The sequence below is a fragment of the Sander vitreus genome, chromosome 11, assembly GCF_031162955.1.
Source record: "Sander vitreus isolate 19-12246 chromosome 11, sanVit1, whole genome shotgun sequence".
NCBI lineage: Eukaryota > Metazoa > Chordata > Actinopteri > Perciformes > Percidae > Sander > Sander vitreus.
This window is the reverse complement of record NC_135865.1, coordinates 13,817,214-13,838,780: the sequence shown is the minus strand read 5'-3', so window position 1 is coordinate 13,838,780 and position 21,567 is coordinate 13,817,214. Positions and strand designations below refer to the sequence as shown.

At 40.8% G+C, this 21,567-nt stretch overlaps 3 protein-coding genes across 5 annotated transcripts in view; 2 read left to right on the top strand and 1 right to left on the bottom strand.

Moving 5' to 3' along the window:
• igf2bp2a (insulin-like growth factor 2 mRNA binding protein 2a) overlaps positions 1 to 4,901 on the top strand; it is a 49,434-nt gene extending 44,533 nt beyond the window's left edge. The window contains exon 16 of the mRNA XM_078261738.1: positions 202 to 4,901. Coding sequence (XP_078117864.1) covers positions 202 to 300 — 99 coding nt within the window. The 3' untranslated portion in view covers positions 301 to 4,901. The remainder of the gene's footprint in view (positions 1 to 201) is intronic.
• A 482-nt stretch (positions 4,902 to 5,383) lies between these two features.
• tmem41aa (transmembrane protein 41aa) lies at positions 5,384 to 9,246 on the bottom strand. Its single transcript, XM_078261740.1, has 5 exons — positions 8,987 to 9,246; positions 7,998 to 8,148; positions 7,190 to 7,351; positions 6,582 to 6,720; positions 5,384 to 6,199 (listed from the first exon to the last, which is right to left on the bottom strand). The coding sequence occupies exons 1-5, from the start codon at positions 9,154 to 9,156 to the stop codon at positions 5,979 to 5,981; spliced, it is 843 nt and encodes a 280-aa protein (XP_078117866.1). The 5' UTR covers positions 9,157 to 9,246; the 3' UTR covers positions 5,384 to 5,978.
• A 303-nt stretch (positions 9,247 to 9,549) lies between these two features.
• Positions 9,550 to 21,374, top strand: ehhadh (enoyl-CoA, hydratase/3-hydroxyacyl CoA dehydrogenase). Of its 3 annotated transcripts, none has more exons than XM_078261735.1 (7): positions 9,550 to 9,773; positions 10,936 to 11,039; positions 13,284 to 13,453; positions 13,758 to 13,869; positions 14,627 to 14,731; positions 18,653 to 18,994; positions 19,419 to 21,374. In XM_078261735.1, exons 1-7 carry the CDS (start codon positions 9,700 to 9,702, stop codon positions 20,669 to 20,671), a joined length of 2,160 nt encoding a protein of 719 aa, XP_078117861.1. In that variant the 5' UTR covers positions 9,550 to 9,699; the 3' UTR covers positions 20,672 to 21,374. The 3 variants fall into 3 exon arrangements, with proteins under 3 accessions (XP_078117861.1, XP_078117862.1, XP_078117863.1); XM_078261736.1 differs by having other exon boundaries at positions 9,682 to 9,773; positions 10,941 to 11,039; XM_078261737.1 differs by lacking the exons at positions 9,550 to 9,773; positions 10,936 to 11,039 and having other exon boundaries at positions 13,403 to 13,491.
• The last annotated feature ends 193 nt before the right edge of the window (positions 21,375 to 21,567 follow it).

Here is a 21,567-nt window from a genome sequence, read left to right as displayed (position 1 = left end):
CCACCCCTCTTAATACTTTTCATAGAAACTTGACAGTTATCTGCACATCAACAGGGTTTCTTTCAGATACATTTTACATGTAGGTAATTTTTTTTTAACATTGTGTTGGTCCTTCCCTTTATATTGGTCCATTATTTTCATATGCACACATTGTAACGTATCAATTAACACCTCGTCCTGCATGTGATGTCTCTCCCACAGACTGCACAGAGGAAGATCCGGGAGATCATTCAGCAGGTCAAACAGCAGGAACAGAAACACCAGCAGGGCGCCGCTGTGTCACCGCACTACTCCAAGTGACCAGCAGGGTGGCTCCAGCGGGCGCCAGCCAATGAATGTAGCCCTCCCAAACGGACAGAGACCTACCCAGACAAAGGCCAAGGCCAAGGGGGACATGCAGGGCAGACCAGCAGCACCGGGATCAAAACCAAAGAACTTCACGAGGAGGGAAACAAGTGAGAGCCAAAGGCTGAGGGCATTGTGTGCACTGCCAGCCCTGTGAGAGCAGATAGAGTGGTAGAAACCATACTGATATAAGATAACAAAAAAGACCAAAAAAAATATCTACAAGAAAGGTGGACATGGCAGAGAATTTGGGAACTGTTGTCTTCACAGTTAAAAAGGTAAACAGATATTAGTATGTCGCCCTGTTATCGTTATCTCTTTAGTTGGACTAACATAGGCCTAACAAAACTGATAAAGCAACTGTATTAACACGAGCGTAAACAAGGCATTGTGATTGATATTTTGGGTTAGAATGAGAGCGAGTGACAATGGACACCTTCTCTCTCAAGAGTTTAAGATTTTCAGATTGCAAGATTAAATATCATTAGCAGTATTAACACAGAGTAGAAAAGTATATTGATACACACTGAGAGTATGCACTGTTATTTTTTATCGAAATGACAGTAGGCTACTGTGTGGTGTAGTTTTTAATGTTTGCTTGTTCCAGAGATTAATTGGGCTGTGACAGCCACATAAAGCAGTTTCCCTTGTTTGTTCACATTATAGGCCACTGAAATCAAAAAGAAAAACCCCTATAAGTAAATATGGTGAATGGTTCTGAGTCTTTGTAACAAGCCTGTGTGTGTGCCAACGCAAAAGATAACGTCCCTTTGAAATGTCTCTCACCATTCATTTAATGCTTCACTTCTTTTTTCTTCTTCTTTTTTTTTTTGCTTATTTCTGCTTCACTTTCTCATCACTCTCTCTCATCTGGCATGTGTTTTTTAAATAGGATAAAAATATTTGTTAGTCAAGAAAGACTTTTTTCCCCGTTTGATAACATTGAACTGACTGCCGCTTTCACTCAACAGAGTTTAAATGCAACAGAGGGATTTTTTTACACCAGTAAACTGGTATCACTCTCCCATACTGTACAGTATACTATATCTACATCCATGCTTGTTGTCCTGATATAAAAATATATATATAATCTAAATGGATGTCTCTACAGACATTCTTGGCAATCAGAGCAAACAAATTGGTGAACCTTTGCTTGTTAACAGGTGACCAGTCATTTTGAATGTGCACAGCCACACACTTGGCCTTATGAGGACATCTCAAGAGCCAGGAAAAAATTTGAGCTGAAGGCCCAGAAAGGGGACGTGGGTTTAAGGGAGGGTGGGGCAGGAGGGTGTAGACTCATGGTGTGTGGAGTGGCAGTGAGGACAAGTTTTTGGGTTAGAGGGTGGAGGGTGGTTGGGGTGGGGGGGTTTATGGGGAGGCACTGTATGACCTGTGGTACACACACAACCGCAAACATGACCGCAGCCGCGTTTGGCTTTAACCCTTTCTTGTCAGGGAGCTTTCTAAAATGGCATGACAGCTGTGAATGTACGATATGCAGGATTTTTAGAAATATCACCCCTGCTGTGTCCAGCAGCAAGCCAGGCCAGAGGCACAGATTGTCATTGCCACTCTCGCTCTTTTCTTTTAACTTTTCATTTTTATTATTTTTACTTTGGCAAGCTGGCTGAATGCTCTGTGGGTGCGCTGGACACGCAGGTCCTGGTGTCCCTTTGTGCTTTACTTTGGAGACCATGGGAGCTTGTTGCCTTATTTGTCACCTTTCAGACATCAACCATCAGCTTCATCTTCCAGACGCAAGGTTATTGCCAATATGCACAGCTTCCTCCGTGTGTGTGCATGTGTGTGCGTGTGCGCATGTGTGTGTGTATATATATATAAAAAGAGAGAGTAATATTTATAAATCTATTTTTTTCCTATTTTGTGATGAGAGCTATTGATAAGAAACAAAAAGAAAACAAAGTCCTTTTCTTTTTTTCCTCAGTGGGACACTGCCATATTATTTTGAAGGGAAGTGTTTATTTTCTTGAAAACTAGACTATGAATAATAATATAAATAAAAACCTGAAAAAATAGGAGAACAGTAAAGTGAACCACCGCGTTAACTTTGGTCAGGATGTGAACAGTGCGCATGTCAGTATTGTGATCTACCTCAGGCTTCAGGGTACCTCAGTCCAATCTTTCATTTCCCCTTTTCCACATTTTGTATGCCTTGTTAACTGATCATTTTGAGCGTTTTTAATTTTCTTTTTTAATGAAAAAAAAAAAAAAAGAACAAGACAAAATATCTATAGTAATCTCTAAACTCTTCAGGTCCAGCCGACTAGTGAAACTTTGTAAACTGTAGTCAACTCTGTTGGACTGTCTGCCTGGATGCCATACAACCTCTTAATGATACACGTCAAAAGGATTTCCAAGTACATTTTTTGCTAGAAAGGAATGAAGAGCAGGATCTAAGGGGTACGTACCTGCCCGAAGTGGTTCTGAATGTGGATGTTGTGTACTGATTTCACCATCAAAGAATGAAAAAAAAAAGAAGATACAAATCAGTTGATAGAAACAGAAACTAACCAACTGTACCTCCTGTTTTTCCCAACTGTACCTCCAGGTTTTTTAGACTTTTAAAAAAAACAATGAAGTTTATTCACTTGATTTTTTTAACAACCCAATTCAATCTTACCAGCTCTATTTGATAACAGCATACTCTGGGGTTGATTTGAAGAAAACACAAAGCTGCAAAAATACACTGACGGGACTCTTGAACATGGTGTAAAAACCCTAGTCTTCTGTGTAGAATGTAGAACAACTCTAGTCGTTGAAGTGTCACTGTGTACGACAAGATAACTGTATATCTGTAAACATGTACAATAGAGTCACACATAAATGCATCGTTTTCTGTCTCTCTAGAACACTTATCAGTCTGCACCTGCGTTGTGAGAGATTGTGGGAGAAGTTTAGAGCGTCACAGCTTCCCTCAAAACTGACCTCTAAATGGTTTTCTCATCAATCTACCGAGTTTTTTTTTTTTTTTGTGCTGTACATTTCAGAATTACCTCTCAGAATCCAAGGCTGACTTTAGTTACTAAAAACCAATGTAGGGCAAAAGAATTAAATAAATGAATGATATAGTGAAAGTTAGTGTTTGTCTTTGGAGTTCTTTTATCTGTTGAGAGCTGATTTTTAATTTTTCAAGGATATGTATATATATATATATAGATATATATATATATATTCAAATATAACATAAAAGGTCTATCAAACTCACACAATGCCTGAGGTTGTTTCAGCAAGCCTCCCCACAGCTGGTATAGTACCTCATACTGATGATGATAGAGCTCACCAGACCTGATTCAAATACCCTGACCTTACCCACACTAATGCAGTATGATGCTTCTACTTCAGCACGTGACTCCTGTGGTGGTCTTTATTGGGGCATGTCGTGGAGAAAAAAACGGTAGCACTGTAAGTTGTAGTTTGTCACTCATGGTTTGTTTGACCTATCAGGAGTAACTTTTTAGAGCAGTTTTGAAGTTGAGGCTCTTTTTTTTGCATTGCAGAGGACTCTTCAGACCTCTGTCTCTCTTGTGTGTTTGGCTCTTTACACAGTAAGTGCAGGTTTTCCTCCAGCTGGTTCGGTTTCACTGTGGTGTTGTCAGCACAGCGTCCTGGTTGTTGAGACATCTGTAAGCCGGCCGCAGTCTGAGGAGAAACTTGTCAAGATGATAGTAACCTTTTTTTTTTTTTTTTTTATTTTTTCCAATGATTGGTGTTTCTAGGTTTTGTGGGGTGTTGCTAGACATTAATAATCAGTACCAGAAAACCACAATTACACACATCACTGAGGGTGTACTGTGTTGTTAGTCATATCACATGTTGGTTGGATAGTTTAGGCTTTTTTTTTCTGTTGATCTGGTTTTCTTGTCATTTACACTGATTTAATAATGTAGTTCGGAGCAGTAGCTGCGATTCTTTGCTTTAATATTCATTCCTGTTAGATCACTACCAATAATACTAGCTGTTAAATTGTGGTTGAAAAAATATCCTAGCTCAGATTTTGAACAGATTTGGGAATCAGAATGGCTGACTGTCTGCCTTTGCAACTGAACAGAAAAAATAGGGCATTCAACAACCATCCAAAAATTATAGATTAGCTGAGGAAGGATTTTGTAAAGTCTGGTTGGATGTATGCAGAACCACAGCAGTGTTTTTGTCCTGTCTTGTTGTTAAATGGGAAAACACAAAGCATTGCATGAAACTGTTGTAGGCGATCCAGTATGTACACTTCATATTGCACTACTTTCAGTAGTGGTTTTACATGGATCCATTTCTTAACTGCATTTCACCATTTGGGAGATTCCTTTTGTTTCCTTAGTAGGTCACAACCCTCAAGTCCTACATTTCCCATGGGCCAAAAGGTCCCAAACATCTCAAAGTTATCGGTGACTGTGCACTGGACAGACATATGATCCATTTTTAATCCACCTCATGGATCCATGCCTTTCTGGTAACAGCCATGCTGTTGTTTTGAGTTGTGAGTGAACTGTATTGCTGAGCAACCTGGATCTGAGCAATAAAGAATATTTGAAAATAAAGAAATGTTTTTTTTTTTTTTAAACATTTACTGTTTTTATATTTTATCTATCATTAAGTTTTTTTCACCTAAAATAAAAAGGTTTCACATTGATTGTGATCTGATACACCACAAATGTACATTACACATTTACATCTTTGAAGAAACAGAAAGCTGACAGAACATTTTACATCTTAACCCACATGAAGAAAGAGTTTTAAAATAACACTTTGTGCAGCGTTGGACCCTTACTGTACAAAAGACGCACGGACCGTGAAAAGAGGCAGCAAAGGAAGTAATATTAAGTCTTGATTTAACAGGGGCCTCACACTGCCTGAATTAGCTGCACCTTCCCTTTCAGATAAGAATCCAGCTGATTAGATATCATGACATTTAGTCACAAAAACCATGATGTAATTCAATTGGTTACTCAAAAAGAGGCCAAATTACACAATTTGAAAAACTTTGAGTTCAAAGTTTAAAAATAGTAAAAACTGTCCAATATACTGTATTACAATTTATAAATTGCAAAATGTGATTGTCAAACAAGATACGCATTTCAGTTACAAATCAAATAATTTACATCACAAACCCAAAAAACAATCATCTTAACCATCCAGCAACAACAAACATGAGTAGGCTGTTAAATGAACTTTTCCACAAGTCCATGTTGGAGGTAGAAGTTTCAAACAGTCTTTCACTGCGTGACAGGCACTTGAAACACTAGCTGTTTACATTGAAGCAGTACTCTTATTACTGTATGATAACAGTGCAAGAGCAAAGTCTCCTTAAATTCCTTCCCTCTCTCCAAATGATTACTGCACATTCATACATCTATATACATACTGTGCCCAAACAAAGTTGTGGCACAAAAACACCAACATTTGGTTACATAAAAAATACTTGGCATCAAATCCCACTGTGCTAGTCTTATTTTTTCCTAAAAGCTCTCCATCTCCAGATTGCTGCAGAACAGTAAAGGACTCCAGATAAAAGAAACCTTTACACTTGTGTGGGCAAAGTTTTTCTTTAAATACATTCACTCTTGAGGGCAGATGGCATTAAAGCACCATGGGAACAAATTAATTCCCAGAACAAATCACTGGACCTTCTTATCTGTGATGAGCCCATTCTGCGATTGGACATCCAATTTGAGACGCTTCTGACTGAAGCGGCGGATGAGGGCGCCGGGCAGCAGAGCCATGCAGGCGATGGCCAGCAGCTGCAGCAACCTCTCCCAGGAGAACAAGTCATCCAGCGACGCCACCTCAGACAGCATGACGCCCGTCTGTACACAGATGAAGTTATACGGCAGGAGGCCTACGAAAGCAGATGGCAGATCAAGAACAAATCGATGGTTAGACATGATTATATGAAGCTTTATTTGCAGCGTTGAGAGAAATGCTAATGATGAAACTAATGATTTAACAGAGGGATGAATATGACTGGTCATATTCATTAGCATGCAACCTAAAAACAACCATTAAAGTGGCCTTTAGGTGTTAGATTTAGGTGATATGGAGTCACCTAAATCATTTTTCTTTTAGTGTTATTATCTATGTGGGGGGAACCCAAGAATGGAAAATGATCTGTGTTGTTTTGATTTAGTGTTGAGCTTTCCTGAGTACATGACGCACAGTATGATGAATGCGTTTGTTGTCACTCTAACTAGCTGTCAATCAGGTGATCCATGTGTGCTTACCAATGAAGACTGAGCAGAAGAAGGAGGTGATGGGGATGTTGACAATAGGGGCAGACATGTTCAGAAACCAGTTGGGAGTCATGGGAAAGAATCTCAGGAAGAGCAGAAAGAAGAGCAAACGGTCCTGGTTCTCCCCAACCTGGGAGATGAGATGTTAAACGACATGTTAGAATCTAGGACAGTAGATGCATGTTTCTTTTTTGTGAATTCTCTTTTGGGTGTAAATGTTATGTCACATTGCTTTCTGATACTGTAAAAAAACAAAAATCCAGTTTCAAATCACAGTAACCACAATAAAGCGCTGTCTAGCTTTTCAACAGGAACGTGACAAGAATCATCATTTGACCTTGTTATAGTAGAATCACGATACATTTTTGTGAATAACACTGCAAAATACGTTATCACCCGTGGTATAACTTTGCATATTTACTTACAAATAGGAGTCACATTTTACAAAAAGAATCACAACGGTAAGTTTTCATTGGGACCCTGAAAATAGAGTTTTTAGGTACAAGTACAATCATTTCCTATAATCTTTTACCTGAGCAATTTTTGCACAATGTAAGCATCATGATGAATTAGTTGTTTACATGGTGTCACAGATTTACCTTCCTCTGAAGCATGGAGACTTTATCAGGGAAGAGGGTAACAATGTAGCACTTTCCAAAAGCCTGGGACAGGAGGTAGCACATGGTGGACCCCACAGTGGTGAGCACAGAGGCAAGCAGTAGTCCTTGATATGGTCCAAATATAGCTCCTGCTAAAATGTTCTGCACAATGACAAGTGGAGATGGCCTGGGTTACTACTAGACATCATCGATATGGGTGTGTAACTATCAGCTCTGACATGCACATTTACTGTATTACTGTACTCTTTCTTTGAAAGGAGAGAAATACTCTGTGATCCAACAGTTTTAAAGTGTAAGATGTCAGTGTCCCTTTAACCAACAGGTGTGGGGGGGGGGGTGAGGTCTCTTCTCTGTGCTGCACACTCAGTTGTAAGGATTAAACTAACTGAAAAACTGTCACAAAAGGCTAATAAAAAAGGGAAGTCTGACAACACTTTGTTGTTTGATGTAGCTGAATATTTTTATCCTCTGTGGTGTCTTTAAAGAAGAGACCCAGCCTTTTCATTTTTCCTTTAAGTATATCCTGCATGCAACCCTTATTTCTTTTACACCTTCCAGACATGCCATTTTTTTGGGGGGCAAATTTAAATCCATGCGTCATTTTTCTGTCAAAAAATACTGGGACTAATTCTTACCCATGAATTTCAAACAAATTGCTTTGATCACAATTGAAAAGACATTATTCAACATAAGAAATGTCAACATCCACTGTTTTTGCCTTGTTCACAATGTCTGCCTTGTTATCCAGTATGACTACAGAGAACATTTAAAACTATTTTTACTTTACCAGGAATGAGGATCCAGGAATGGCAAAGGACTGCTTGTAGAGATATGCACTACAGAAGAGTAGCAGGACATAGCCAGTGTGCTCTGTCTTGTAAAACTGCAGGAGCTCAGCCAGTTCCCTCAGCTCCTCCAGATCTGAGGGGAACTTCAACCTGCAAGAACATCAACAGCTAGTCACATCATCTACTCTTCTTTCATGAACAGACACAGGGAAATATGGACAAAGGATACCATTGTAATAAACAATATTTCAATATTGACACAGTATATCTGGTAACAAATACAAAATCATATATCAAATATTCAGCATTTTGAACTGGTTTCAAATGAATTCATAATAGTAATATTTTGTGTTTAGTTCTCATATTGTTTACTAGTGATGAAACAAGTTGATCAGTAGCTTGACAGAAAATGAATAGGCAATCAATCTAGCTATCTGATAATCAATTAGTCGTTTAGGTATTCTTTAGAGCAAAATATAAATCATTTTTGATATTTTATGGCCGATCACGCTAACGTTAAACCCAATGAACTCATAGACATAAGACATTTAAACAAAACAGAGGACGAAAAATGACGAGGTAAGAGAAGCTATTATACATTTTATTGTATGGCACTTTTATACTTCTATATACTTTTTCTGGTAGGATGTCGGACATTTTCGAGTTCCGAGTTGTCAGGAACGCAGTGTGTCACTGTATCATTATTATTCCTGGTGTGGCGTGTGTGTGTGTGTGAGTGTGTGTGTGTGTGTGTGTGTGTGTGTGTGTGTGTGTGTGTGTGTGTGTGTGTGTGTGTGTGTGTGTGTGTGTGTGTGTGAGTGTGTGAGTGTAGAGACTGGGATGAGATGGGAGCATGATAACATTAGATAGCGTTAGTGATAGTAACGTTATAGTCAAATACCTATTTAAATATTGTAGAGAGATACTTTGTATATACATATATAATATATATATATATCTAAAAGCTACTAACGCTACCGTCAGTCACCTGCTGCTGGGTTCTTCGGAGTTGTCAGTGGACACCGCTGTCTCCACATGTTTTCTCTCGGCAGTTGGATGAGGACATCGCCGCGGTGCCGCAGGAAGATACAGGGACAGTGAATACAGGTACAAGCTGGCTGCAGCAACAACAGCGATTAGTCCGACAAGTGAGCGCATATTCGTCACTTTGTCAGCCAGAACACGGCTTCACCTCCTTGTTGTTGAAAGAAATAATGGCCAACCGTTGTTTCTTCTTCTTTGAGGTTTAACGGCAGCTGGTATCCATGGTGTTGCGTTACTGCCATCTTCTGGAGGTAATGTTAGTTAACTCCTAGCTATAGTGTCAAGTTTACCGCTGTTTGCTCGACAGACTTGGGGTTATTACAATATTTGAATTCAAATATAGTACAAGATCGGTCTATAATTGCATGCTGCATCAAGATAGCCAAGTTAACGGTATGTTATTAAAGCAAGGAAACAATAAATGGACAGAATTCTGTTTTCTGATCGGGTCCAGATGGGGGCGTTAATGCTCCGAGTCGTTGGCCATCAACCACCAGTAGAAACAAGAAAAAGAGGCGACGAAGAAGACTGCGGTAAAAGCATGGGTGTGTGATAAAGGTAGCTAATGTAGCCTTGCCAACAGGAGTGAAGTTACAAAGTTCAGTCTGCGCACCAAAAATACGTGCGTCAGTTTGTAGTATTTGGTCGACAGGCTCGATGGCTCTGTATAGTCGTGTTTCGGGGTTTGTTGGCTTGATTACTCTTCAGAATCCGCCTGTCAACGCACTAAGGTGAGCTGAAGTCCAAAACAAGGCTGCAGAACTTATTTAATACATGATCCATAATGTTCACATAGGTTTCTTTTTATGTTGTTTGTAAGACAATTTACTGCATATGTTGGGGGACTTTTATGAGATGCTATAACGTTAGCTATCCCAAACTTGCAAAGGTGCGCACAAACTTTTGTGCGAAAGAGAATAATCCTGATTTATCAGCACAAGATTTTAAATATATAACGTTATATATATATATATTTTCTGCCAGAGGGTGGCGTCAGAGCAACGGCTTTTTACTTAAATCAATGGTGGAATGTAATAGCCATAGCTGTTAATATATGGTCTATGATAGTACATTTGCTTAAGAACTGTACTATTTTCATGTTATAACATGGAAATGGTACATGTTTACTACATTTCTGAGAAACATACTGTACTTGTCATTCCAGTACGTGACAGCAGTTACTTTGTAGATTAAGAGATTACATTAAAAAAAAATCTGTGATGACTTTATACATTGTTGTACAGTATAAGTAGCTAGGTAGTTAAAATCAGCTCACCCTCGACCTGCTCTAATTTAATGATGCTGCTTACATGGGAATGAATCAGTGACAATTAATAACTGACAAGGGCCAGTATGCTGCACATCGAGTATTTTAACGTTTAGTACATTTAGCTGATAATACTTTTTTTTTTTTTTAAGAATTTTGAATGCAGGACTTTACTTGTAATATTATGGTATTGCCATGAATGTATAATGGGTATTGCACATACAAACAAAGCCTGATCTGCTGGTCAATGATCTACTGCAGCAGGATTAACTACTCCGTAGCACTGTGGAATAAGGCCTGGCAATGCAAGACTAGGGGTTAACAGCCTTGCTCAAGGGCACCCCAGTTGTGATAATAAGGGAGGGGCACTTTTCTCACAAAGATGTATCCTGCCCGCCTGCTATTTGGGCCACTACTGCCGCATTTTACAGAAACATATTCCACATTAAATGTACAGTATGTCATATTCTAAATATTGCACATTATGTTTGGGGAGAAGGACTGTAATATAAGGGTCTGTATTGCCCCTTAAGCCTAGCTAATAACAGTTTAAAGGGTAACTAAAAGGTTAACTTCAGCAATATTGTACATCCAGTACCACATAAAAGCGTGTCTTTTTTATACAGTGCAGTGGTGAGGCAGGGCATCGTTGACATGGTGGAGAGAGCACTCGGAGACCCAAATGTGAAGTCTGTAGTCATCTGTGGCCAGAATGGAAACTTCTGTGGAGGTATATGAATGTGTTTTTTTTTCCTTTTCTATTTCTTGTAACTTCACAATGGTGGCACAGCCCCACATCAGTCATTTTCATTCTTACTTCCAGATGTGAACTGTCATCAGTGTGCCCTTAAAGGGTTGATAGAATGGTTATATAGGGTATTTCACACTGTTCCTTAAGGTCTCCTAATAGGGTATGTAACATTGTTTTGGCTGAAAATGGCCCAATTGCTATTCTAGACCCTGTGGACATGGCTCTATTTGGAACAAGAGCTGTTCTTCCAAATATGGTATGCTTATGAATATTTAGATGAGCTGCGCGCTGATTGGTTGAGCGAACCACATACACAGGAGATGAGACAGCAGGTCTCATATTTCAGACACTGCAACGTTATACATTGTCTTCTATTTTGTTATAAAATTCAGTTCTGAGACTTTTTTATGTGAGAAATCAACTATATAAAGTTCAAATATGGGCCGTTTTACGAAAATTGATGGCTAATTGCAAATTTGGTAAGACGTGTCGGACTTCAGGAGCTCCACACAGTCTGACGAGAAAGCGGAAGCCTGCTGGGCTCCATACCCAGGACAAAGACACTGTTTCTGGGTTACTGGACTACCGGGGCTCCGTGGCGCTAACCGGCTGCCAGCTGCCGACATAACTATCGTATATTTACAGTTTGAATTTCATCACGGCATGTATAGCACAGCTACCCTAAGGTCTTACAAAGCTAACACTTTTGTCCAATTTCAATTTAAGGCATTTTTGTGAATTTCAGGGGTCTCGTTAGGATGAGCTGCTAGCTATGTGTCCCATTCATTACTATGGGAAAAGATCGGCGCTACACTTTCGGCATAACTATAGTATATTTACACTTTGAATTTCATCACGGCATGTATATCACAGCTACCCTAAGGTCTTACAAAGCTTAGCTTTAGTCTCGTTAGGAGGAGGCAAGCTAGCTCTCATTGATAGAGCTCCCCAGCTCACTCGCGGACAAGAGGCATTTATTTCCCCGATCGTTTGTTTAAATAACTCAACACACATATCCATTATAAGATTAACTGGAACCTGTGGTAAGAGATTGCAGGCGTAACAACCTCGCTGACCACGCTCTCACTCACACACACCGGCCATTTAGCAGGAAGAGGGGAGCTGCAGGCCCTGGAGCTCTGTCAGTGCAGCGGCGTTTGGTAGTCCACTAACCCAGAAACTGTGACTTTGCGCGGGTATGGAGCACCGCGGGCTGGCGGCTGTGATGGAGCTCCATCTAGCTCACAGCGGGCCGGGGTCTGTGAAGGAAGGCAGGCCGGTGGCGAGGCAGCACCGGCCGCTGAATTCCTACACACAGTCTGACAAAATTTGCAATTAGCCATACATTTTTGTAAAACGGCCCATATTTGACCTCTACATAGTTGATTTCTCGCATAAAAAAGTCTCAGAAGTGAATTTAGTGATAAAATAGCAGATGAACAATGTATACAATTTCTGAGATCTGCGCGACCTATTCAGAAGACTACCTGATCTCAGATCAGTGGTGTAGCCTATGTAAATGTTGGGGCGTGACAAAGATAGAGACCAAAGCCAAATAAGGAGGAGCCACCAAGTTAACGTCAACTATTGCCTTTATAGGCCCATATTGAATGGCAGCATATAAAATCAGTTATTGCACATTAAGAAAAATAGATACTGTTATTGCACGTTTAAGAAAAGAAATTCATAAAAAAAATGAATGCTATTCCAGCTAGAAATCTTAATTTGGAATTAACTGGAACATCAGTATGTAGTACATTCGAAGCACATAAAAATATATAACAATTGTATTTTTACTTTACTACCTTCAATCTTTCTACAGATTTGAACATAATATAAAAAAAAAAAAAAGTGATAATTTGTGTTGTGATTTCTGTAATACGCTTCAGCCTGGAAGCAACCATGGAGGGAAGAAACGAGAGGATATTACTACCCTTGTTTCATATAAATGGTGCTGATGAGAGCAGGAATCATATGACAAAATCAAAAATAAATCATCATTAAATAAAAAGTGCAACCGTGTGTTATTAACCAAATGTAATAAACATGAACTATTAAAAACTATTTATACGAGCCCTCCTGGTATTTGTTGATTCCCTCAAAGAAGACATCCAGAAGCAAACTTCTTCGTGGAACAAGTTGCACTTCATATTACAGTATGTTGTTTCTGTCTTTCTGTTTAATCCCCCCTGATAACAGCATCAATTTCATTTCGCGTAACAGGGGCTGACATCAAGGAGTTTGGGACGAACATGTCTGGACCTCCACTGGTACCGATGATCGACGCCATCGAGGCTGCGAACAAGCCAGTGGTGGCAGCCATAGAGGGAAGCGCTTTAGGCGGAGGCCTTGAGTTGGCACTTGGCTGTCATTATCGAATCGCACACTCTAAAGTTAGTTCATGCTTCAGATCTCTCTCTGTCTCTCTAAGGTCAGTGTCTAGCTGCATCAGTGTCTAACTGACAGTGTTGTCTTATATTTGTTTTTGTTGTTTCCAGAGTCATTAAAAATAAGTTCAGTTCAAAACACAGCCTTGTTTGACCATTACACATGTTTTAGATTGATTTGATTTTGTGATGAAAAAGAAGGTTTTTCACCTTTCTAGGCCATGTAATAGCCCATGTATATTTACTGGCCAGAGAAAGCTGTGTCTGTTAAAGTCATGAAAAACCCATTCATTTTTTTTTGTCCTTTCAGGCCAGACTGGGGCTTCCAGAGGTGACTCTGGGTCTGCTGCCAGCTGCAGGGGGAACCCAGCGTCTGCCAAGGCTCATCGGGGTCCCAGCGGCCTTAAACCTCATCACCACAGGTAGCAAAGACAGGTTAACTTGTCTGACTATTACAGAGTTGGTAGTAGAAATTAAGACCGTCTTTAAAGTACCAAACCAGATACAGTAAAGTATCAAATGTGAAGAAGTCACCATATATCTTGGTCTGTTTTTCTGAACAGGTTTCTGTTTGTGCACCAACATTTTTTGTAATTTAGTTGTGGTTAAAGATTAACACACAGATAACGCAACATGCAGATGTCCCTACATATTATACCTGTTTGTCTGTTAAAGTGTATCCTCTATGTGCTGCCTTCTTGGCCAGGGCTCACTTGTAAAAGAGATTCTAATCTCAATGTGATTATTTTCCCTGGTAAAATAAAAAAAATAAAATACAAAAATTATAATTCTTAAAATCCATTATTAACATTGACTGGACTGTTGATTGTACATAAACCTTGTACACAAGAGTGCAGCTGCTGTTATGTAGAGATTGGTAGTTTACTCTGATGACCAGCAGAGATCAGTAGTTGTTTAGTTTTACCATGCTCACTGCCAGAGAAGCCTTTTCTGTGTTTCACTGCTCTGTTCTGAAATTTTCTAAACAAATGGATTTAGGCAAACTGTGATTCTTCATCTTTTTTAAGACTCCTTTTTGTGTCATTGTTTAATAAATGTCAGAATATAACATTTTGCTTGTGTACTGAATGCCTGGACGGCTCGTTATTCCTTATCTAATAATTTGAAATGTCACATGTCATCCAGATAGACCTTTGATGCCCTTCATGTCTCCCACAGGCCGCCATGTGACTGCCGCTCAGGCACTTCAACTTGGCATAGTGGATCAGGTTACTGATCACAACGCTGTGGATGTCGCTGTGAAGTTTTCTCTGAGTGTTGCAGGTGAGGGTACCCACTGGTATAACATCCACTCACTCTTCACTAGTTTTAAAATTAACGCAGTGGAAGGAAGAAAAACTCCTCCCAGTGCAGTTATTTTTGGCAAGTACGACATCAAGAAGTGTCGACATGTAGGTTTGTGGAAGTCAAAGGAAGCAGAAAACAGAGCAAGAGGATCCTCCACCACAGAAACCATACATGTTTCATGGCTCTGTCAGATGTGCTCTGATGTCTTCACTGCATTTGCTGTATTATTCAGAAGGGCGGAAAGGGACAAACTTTCCTAGTATATTAATCATGGGCCCTTGCCAGTCTTTCAGGAGGACAAGGATTTCTCCGTGCACGTGAATCACACTCATCACTCACACTGAATGGATTGCTAAAGTGTGCCGCGTCCCTACAGTTTACCAGGAATGATCTCTTAGTCTGTGTAAAGGGTAACCCATTCAGATTTGCTACATGCTACGTTATAAAACAGACAAACAGTAGTAGGCTCAACTGAAATTAAAAAATTAAACGGTTAAAAATTGATTGTGACATGTTTTAATTTTCCACTGCTGCTCTTGTGTAGAGGATGATTTTATTCTTCAGTCAAAAGCAGCCATATTTATATACATGTTTTTATTATTTTTATTTGAAAGGAATACTTGGAAATTAGATTAATTAGCTTAATTGTTTTCTTGCTCAGAGTTAGATAAGGAGATCGATACCACTCTCACTAAAAATGACACTACCACCAGCAATTGATTATCTTAGCTTAGTTTAGCTTAGCTAAGCATAAAACTGAAAGCGGTGGGAAATGGCTAGCCTGGTTCTGTTCACAGATGCATACCAGCACTTCTCTAATGTTCTCTAGTTAACACATCACGTCTTGTTTTGTCCGTACAAAAGCCAAAGTGTAAGAACAACAGGTTGTGGGTTCGCGGGAACGTTGCTGGACTATTTCTTGGCTGGGCACACAGAGCCAGGCTAGGCCCTATCTTGCACCTGGCGCAGCACAGTGCAAAACCCAACGCAAGTGTCTTTGCACTTTGCAGTTCCCGTCCAGCACCCATGTCGTTTAAATAGCAAATGCACCTGCGCCCATCTGTGCGCCCATGGGCATGCTGGTCTTACAGGGAGGTGTGTTCAGGTGCATTCTTGGCGTATTGCTATCTTGAAGCAGCGCAAAGTGATCGCTCCATTGACCAACAAAAACCTGGTCTAAAGTCAATAACGCAGCATTTCATTGTTAGTTTAACAGTGAAATGTGCCTAGGCTCGTGCACAGCATGTGCACACACTATGCTTGTTAGTGTATGCAGCAGCACACAAACATGCAGAAAACAGAAAACACGGCAAGAGGATCCTCCACCACAGAAACCATAAATGTTTCATGGCTCTGTCAGAAACAATGTGAAATAGTATTATGATATGATCTGCTTGCTTGCTTTCACTTCACGCACTAGCAGATCAGTTCTTTTCCTGAAAATCTCTTCTTCCTGCTTAGCAAATCCGCCATCATAATAGCAATGTGCCAAGGTACAAACGCACCTGGCTTTTAATGGGAGTGGGAGATTACACTCTGATTGGTTTATTACATGTTACGCCCAAAACACACCTATGAATTAATTAAGACACTAAGCACAACCCTTTGAACCATGCGCCTGGTGTACGGACCCTTATTTTTGCCGTTCAACTAGCAAAAGTGGATTGTACACGCCCTAAACGCACCTGCGCCAGGTGCTTTGATCGTTAAAATAGGGCCCTAGCTGTTTCCCCCCTGCTGCGAGTCTTTATGCTAAGCTAAGCTAACCAACCCTGGCTTTAGCTTCATATTTAACATAAAGATATGACAGTGGTATCAAACATCTCATCCAACCCTCGGCAAGAAAGTGAATAAGCACATTTCCCAAACTATTCCTTTTAAGTATTTAAGAATGTTTTAACCCCTCTGGTATTGTGATCTAATATACATACTGTACCACCCACTCTGGTGTGTGGTTTTTTTGCATTTCTTTAAACCAATCACAATCGTCTTGGGCGGCACTAAGTTCTGGACGCAACAACGGTGGCTCTGCAAAGTAGTCCGGGGAAGGAACTTGTTATGGTGGAACATTTGCATCCCGCAAAAGACAACGCCAAATTAAGTTAACTGAGTACACAGTAAAGTAACGTGAGCTATTTATTTTAGCTGGATACATGGTTAAACATAATTTGCTCTTACCAGTGTATCACCGTGTGTACTTTGTCCACAGCAATCCCGCCAAAATGCTCCAGTTAGATAGTAAATGCCTTAAACGTATTCTTTGTAAATCTTTACAATCCTTCACCGAAAGAACTAAGCAGGCCTGCCTTATTGCACGATCCAGTGTAGTTGCTAGCTTACTTGGCAATGACAGCTCATTCCCTAAGACATTAAAGTCAGTATGAAACCTGTTAGTTTGTGCCCAATGCTCCGCCTTTAGCAAACAGTCTCACTATGCAAAAATGTCAACAGTAAGTCTCCAGGATTGCCTGTAAAACATTTCAAAATATGATTGCAGTCTTTTTACAAACACTACCAAGATGACTTTGAGTGGGCAAGAAAGTGAGTGTTGTTAGCAAAGCTGAGGCTTAGAATGAGTCAAACAGAGAAGCCAGAGAGAGACAGAGAAGCATGCAAAATGGGAGATTTGTGGAGATAGGACTGAAATCTGTGGAGACTTTAACGGATACTCCAGTCTTGAGTTGATTAGCAGGGGTGTTAAATTGGGACAGGAAATGTGTGTCTAAATTTACAAACAAACAGGTGAATTAAGATGCACGGCTGCATATATATTTATGCAAAAAAAAAACTGTTTGTGCACTTATATTGATGCATGTGTGGGCACACACACACACAGACACACACACACACACACAACCCATACACACAGATTCAAGTCTCTGCTGGTGACGAGATTATCCTTTGTACCCCAGTAGTTGCAACATCTGCCCGCTACATCTGTCAGGATGACCAGGCTTTCCACTTGCTGCAAAACAAATCCATCGACACAGCTCAACCATTTACAGATTAACCGCTGCAATAATGCCCTCCTAAAGTACATTGGAATCACATTGCACTGCCACACAGCATGTCATTGACATCCCAGAAAGTACTTTTAACTGACCTGTTATGACCTTTACCATTCATTCTTCCTCTGTGATATATTGAGACTGCCTTTGTTAGACAAAATTGTTAGTTATTGGACTAAGTGGATATCACAGATCAGATGCGACTGCTGTCCCTTTAAGCTTTGCAGTTTCTGGCCCAGACCCACTGCTGAGTGTTATTCAGTGGAGCTGTGAAGGATTCTGTCTACTGTCTCATGTAATCATGTCAGAGGAGACAGGAATGGGAATTAAGATGCTTTTAACAAGGTTTTAGCCGAGTGGCCCTCTTCTCTTCCCTCTCATTGTTCGCAGGCTTAAATCACTACAGACAGGAAGTTTTGTGTCGTAAAGCTTTTAGGCTCCAATATTAACTCTTCTCATGTAGTTTCACATGAAAAATTGCTCCAGGATTGTCCTGTAGCTCACAGACCTGAGAATCACAAAAATTCAATTTCCCCCCCTCTCAGAGTTGGAAATTGACCAACTATTTTGCCCAGAACCAAATCTTTTGTTTCTTTTCTTTTAGTTTCAGATCAGTGTTATGCAATTATGTTGGAAATGTTTTGTCAAATCACTCTGCTCTTATAAGCTACTGGGTTTTCTAGTAATTGAGTGGCCAATTATACCCAGACTGAGTGCTGGCTGACAAATTGAAAAAAGTGGACAAAATGCAGTACTAATGTTAACTAGGAAGCGCTTTATAAGATACGAAAATAAAATGATGCAGGTGTACATGTACAGCAATGTTATTCAAGAGTAAATCTTTGATTTGTTTCTTCCATGTCATGTTTCTTCCATGTTTCTATTTCAGGTCAGTCACTGGATGCTCGTCGTATAAGTACTTACCCATGTCCACTTCCGTCTGATTCCGATGCTCTGTTTGAGGGTGTGATGCAGAAGGTGCGTCAGAGTGCCCATGGAGCTATAGCACCAGTTGCATGTGTTCAGGCAGTGCGGGCGGCCGCCACCCTGCCCTATACTAAGGGCATGGAGCAAGAGCAAGAGCTGATGGCCACTCTCTTCACTTCAGGCCAGGCCCGTGCTCAGCAGTACTGTTTCTTTGCTCAGAGAGCCGTTGGCAGGTGGAGGATGCCCAGTGGAGCCCGCTGGGACACCAGCAAGCCTAGGCCCGTACATAAAGCAGCTGTCATCGGTAAGAGCTTTAGGTTTTTTTATTTCTATTTGTCTAAGCTTTCAATAAGCACAAGCACATTGACTCATCAAACTGTCTGTGCGGAATCTCCAAATTCATGTTGCCTATGGAAACTAAGCCCTCAATTATAGTTCGGCTGAGTATGGATGAACTCTGTCTTCTCTGCAGGGAGGATTGGATGTTTGACAATCTGGATATGTGAAGCTCAGCAGCTTGTGCATTAAAATTGCAAGCTTTGGAAAAACTTCATGCTCCCAGGCTAAAGCTATTTACAGTCTAGTATTGTGTAGAGTGCATGAAAAAAGGATTTTCTGTGATTTATACATGTATATTCTGTTTTCGATTGGTCACACATGTCTGTGATATGTCACTGATGAGTCTGAGGTTATATTTATGTAGTCACCATGGGATTTTGTCTGCAAAGGTCTTGGCACCATGGGGAGAGGCATAACAGTGGCCCTGGCTCAGACAGGTTTGTCTGTGGTCGCCGTGGAGACCCAGGAGAAGCAGTTGATGGAGGCAAAGCAGGCAGTATCTGGCATGTTAGAGCGAGGAGCTAAGAGACATGGGGTTGCTCCTATGCTTGATGGGATCAGTTACAGCCAAAACATCCATGCTGTAGCAGAAGTCGATCTGGTCATCGAGGCTGTGTTTGAGGACATGGCCCTGAAGACTGAAGTCTTCCAGCAGCTGTCTGCGGTTTGTAAACCAGGCACTTTGCTGTGCACCAACACTTCTGCACTAGATGTGGACAAACTGGCCTCTGAAATGCCCAACCCGGAGTTGGTGGTCGGGATGCACTTCTTTGCACCAGCCCATGTCATGAAGCTGCTGGAGGTGGTGTATGGGCCACGGTCCTCTCCTCAAGCTGTGGCCACAGCCATGCAACTGGGAAAGAAAATGGGCAAAGTCAGTGTGGCAGTTGGCAACTGCCGGGGCTTTGTGGGGAACCGCATGCTGATGCCATACCTCCAACAAGCTTTCTTCCTGTTGGAGGAGGGAGCTACACCTGAGTTGGTAGATCGAGCGCTAGAGGAGTTTGGTTTTCCAATGGGTGTGTTCAGAATGTCCGACCTCTCTGGGCTAGACGTAGGCTGGAGAATCAGGAAGAGAGACGAGCTGGTGGAGCCTGACATGGCATCAGGGAAATCAGCTAGAATCCGACAAGGCAGCAGGTACAGCCCCCTGGGAGACTTGCTCTGTGAGCAGGGACGGTTTGGCCAAAAAACAGGCCGGGGCTGGTACCAGTATGACAAACCCGGCAGTCGGGTTGCCAGGTCTGACCCCTGGCTGCACAGCTTTCTGGTGGAGTACCGAGCCCGGCATGGCCTAGTGCCACGCAGCATAGACCAACAGGAAGTGCTGGAGCGCTGCCTCTATTCCCTGATCAACGAGGGCTTCCGCATCCTGGAGGATGGAATTGCTGCAGGACCCGAAGACATCGATGTCATCTATGTGTTTGGCTATGGCTGGCCCAGGCACCGTGGAGGTCCCATGTTCTACGCCGGCATGGTGGGGCTGGCAAAGGTCCTGGAGAGGCTGGAGCACTACCAGCAGGCCCACCCTGATGTGCCCTACCTGCAGCCCTGCAGCCTCCTCAGGAGGCTCGTGGCCAGTGGCAGCCCACCTATCCACAGGTGGAGGGAAGCCATCAAGAAACGCCAAAGCCAGCTTTAAATCTCAAGCATATCAGCTTTAATCTCTTTATTCACTTTAATAATGAGTCTTATACTTTAATAAAAAGAAAATGGACTGCGCTTATATTGCGCTGTATAATAATGCTGATTTTTTAATGTATGTTGTAATTATGGATGATATTGTAAGAGGCTGTTGTGCTTTTTTTAATTAATAATCATAACGTCTCTGGATGTGGGCCTACAGTACACTGAGTTACCAGTGCATTAGGTACACATAAACAATGTAATGCAATTCAATACGACAATAGATCCTATCTTTGTGAAGCTTATAGAGTTTTTGTTGACACTATCAGGGATGTTAATTCAACTTGCAATATACTGCATCGATTGTATAATTATTTCTAATATTTTGTCTTCCTTGTGTATGTAAGTGGGTAGTCAAAATACTATTCTATCTATCGATTTACATTGTAAAGATGTATCCAATAAAATGGTAATTCAGTTTAGTGCAGAATTAAAAAGAAAAACTTATTATGTGAATAACTAACTTTGTAATAACGTTTTTTAAATGCTCCAAAATGTAATAAATTACACTCAGAATTGCAACATCCGCATGCAAAAGAGATGCTTTCACTGATTTTCCTATATTTCCTCTTCATATGTTTAATAAATGTTGGTACACGTTTTACTGTGTACAAAATGTCAACATCGATCATCTAATACCTCAATAAAGATCTGTTATAAACTCATGTATTGATTTTTTTGTGTGATTTATACTGTCCTGTTTGTGTGCAGCTGGAACACTATGTACAGTATTAACTTCAGCAATTGTTTGACTTTTTATTCTTACCATCAGTATAACCTAGAAACGGCTTGTGGCCATTCATTTAATTTGTTTCATCAGTCAAACATTCTTCTCGCATTCGTCTCGGGTTT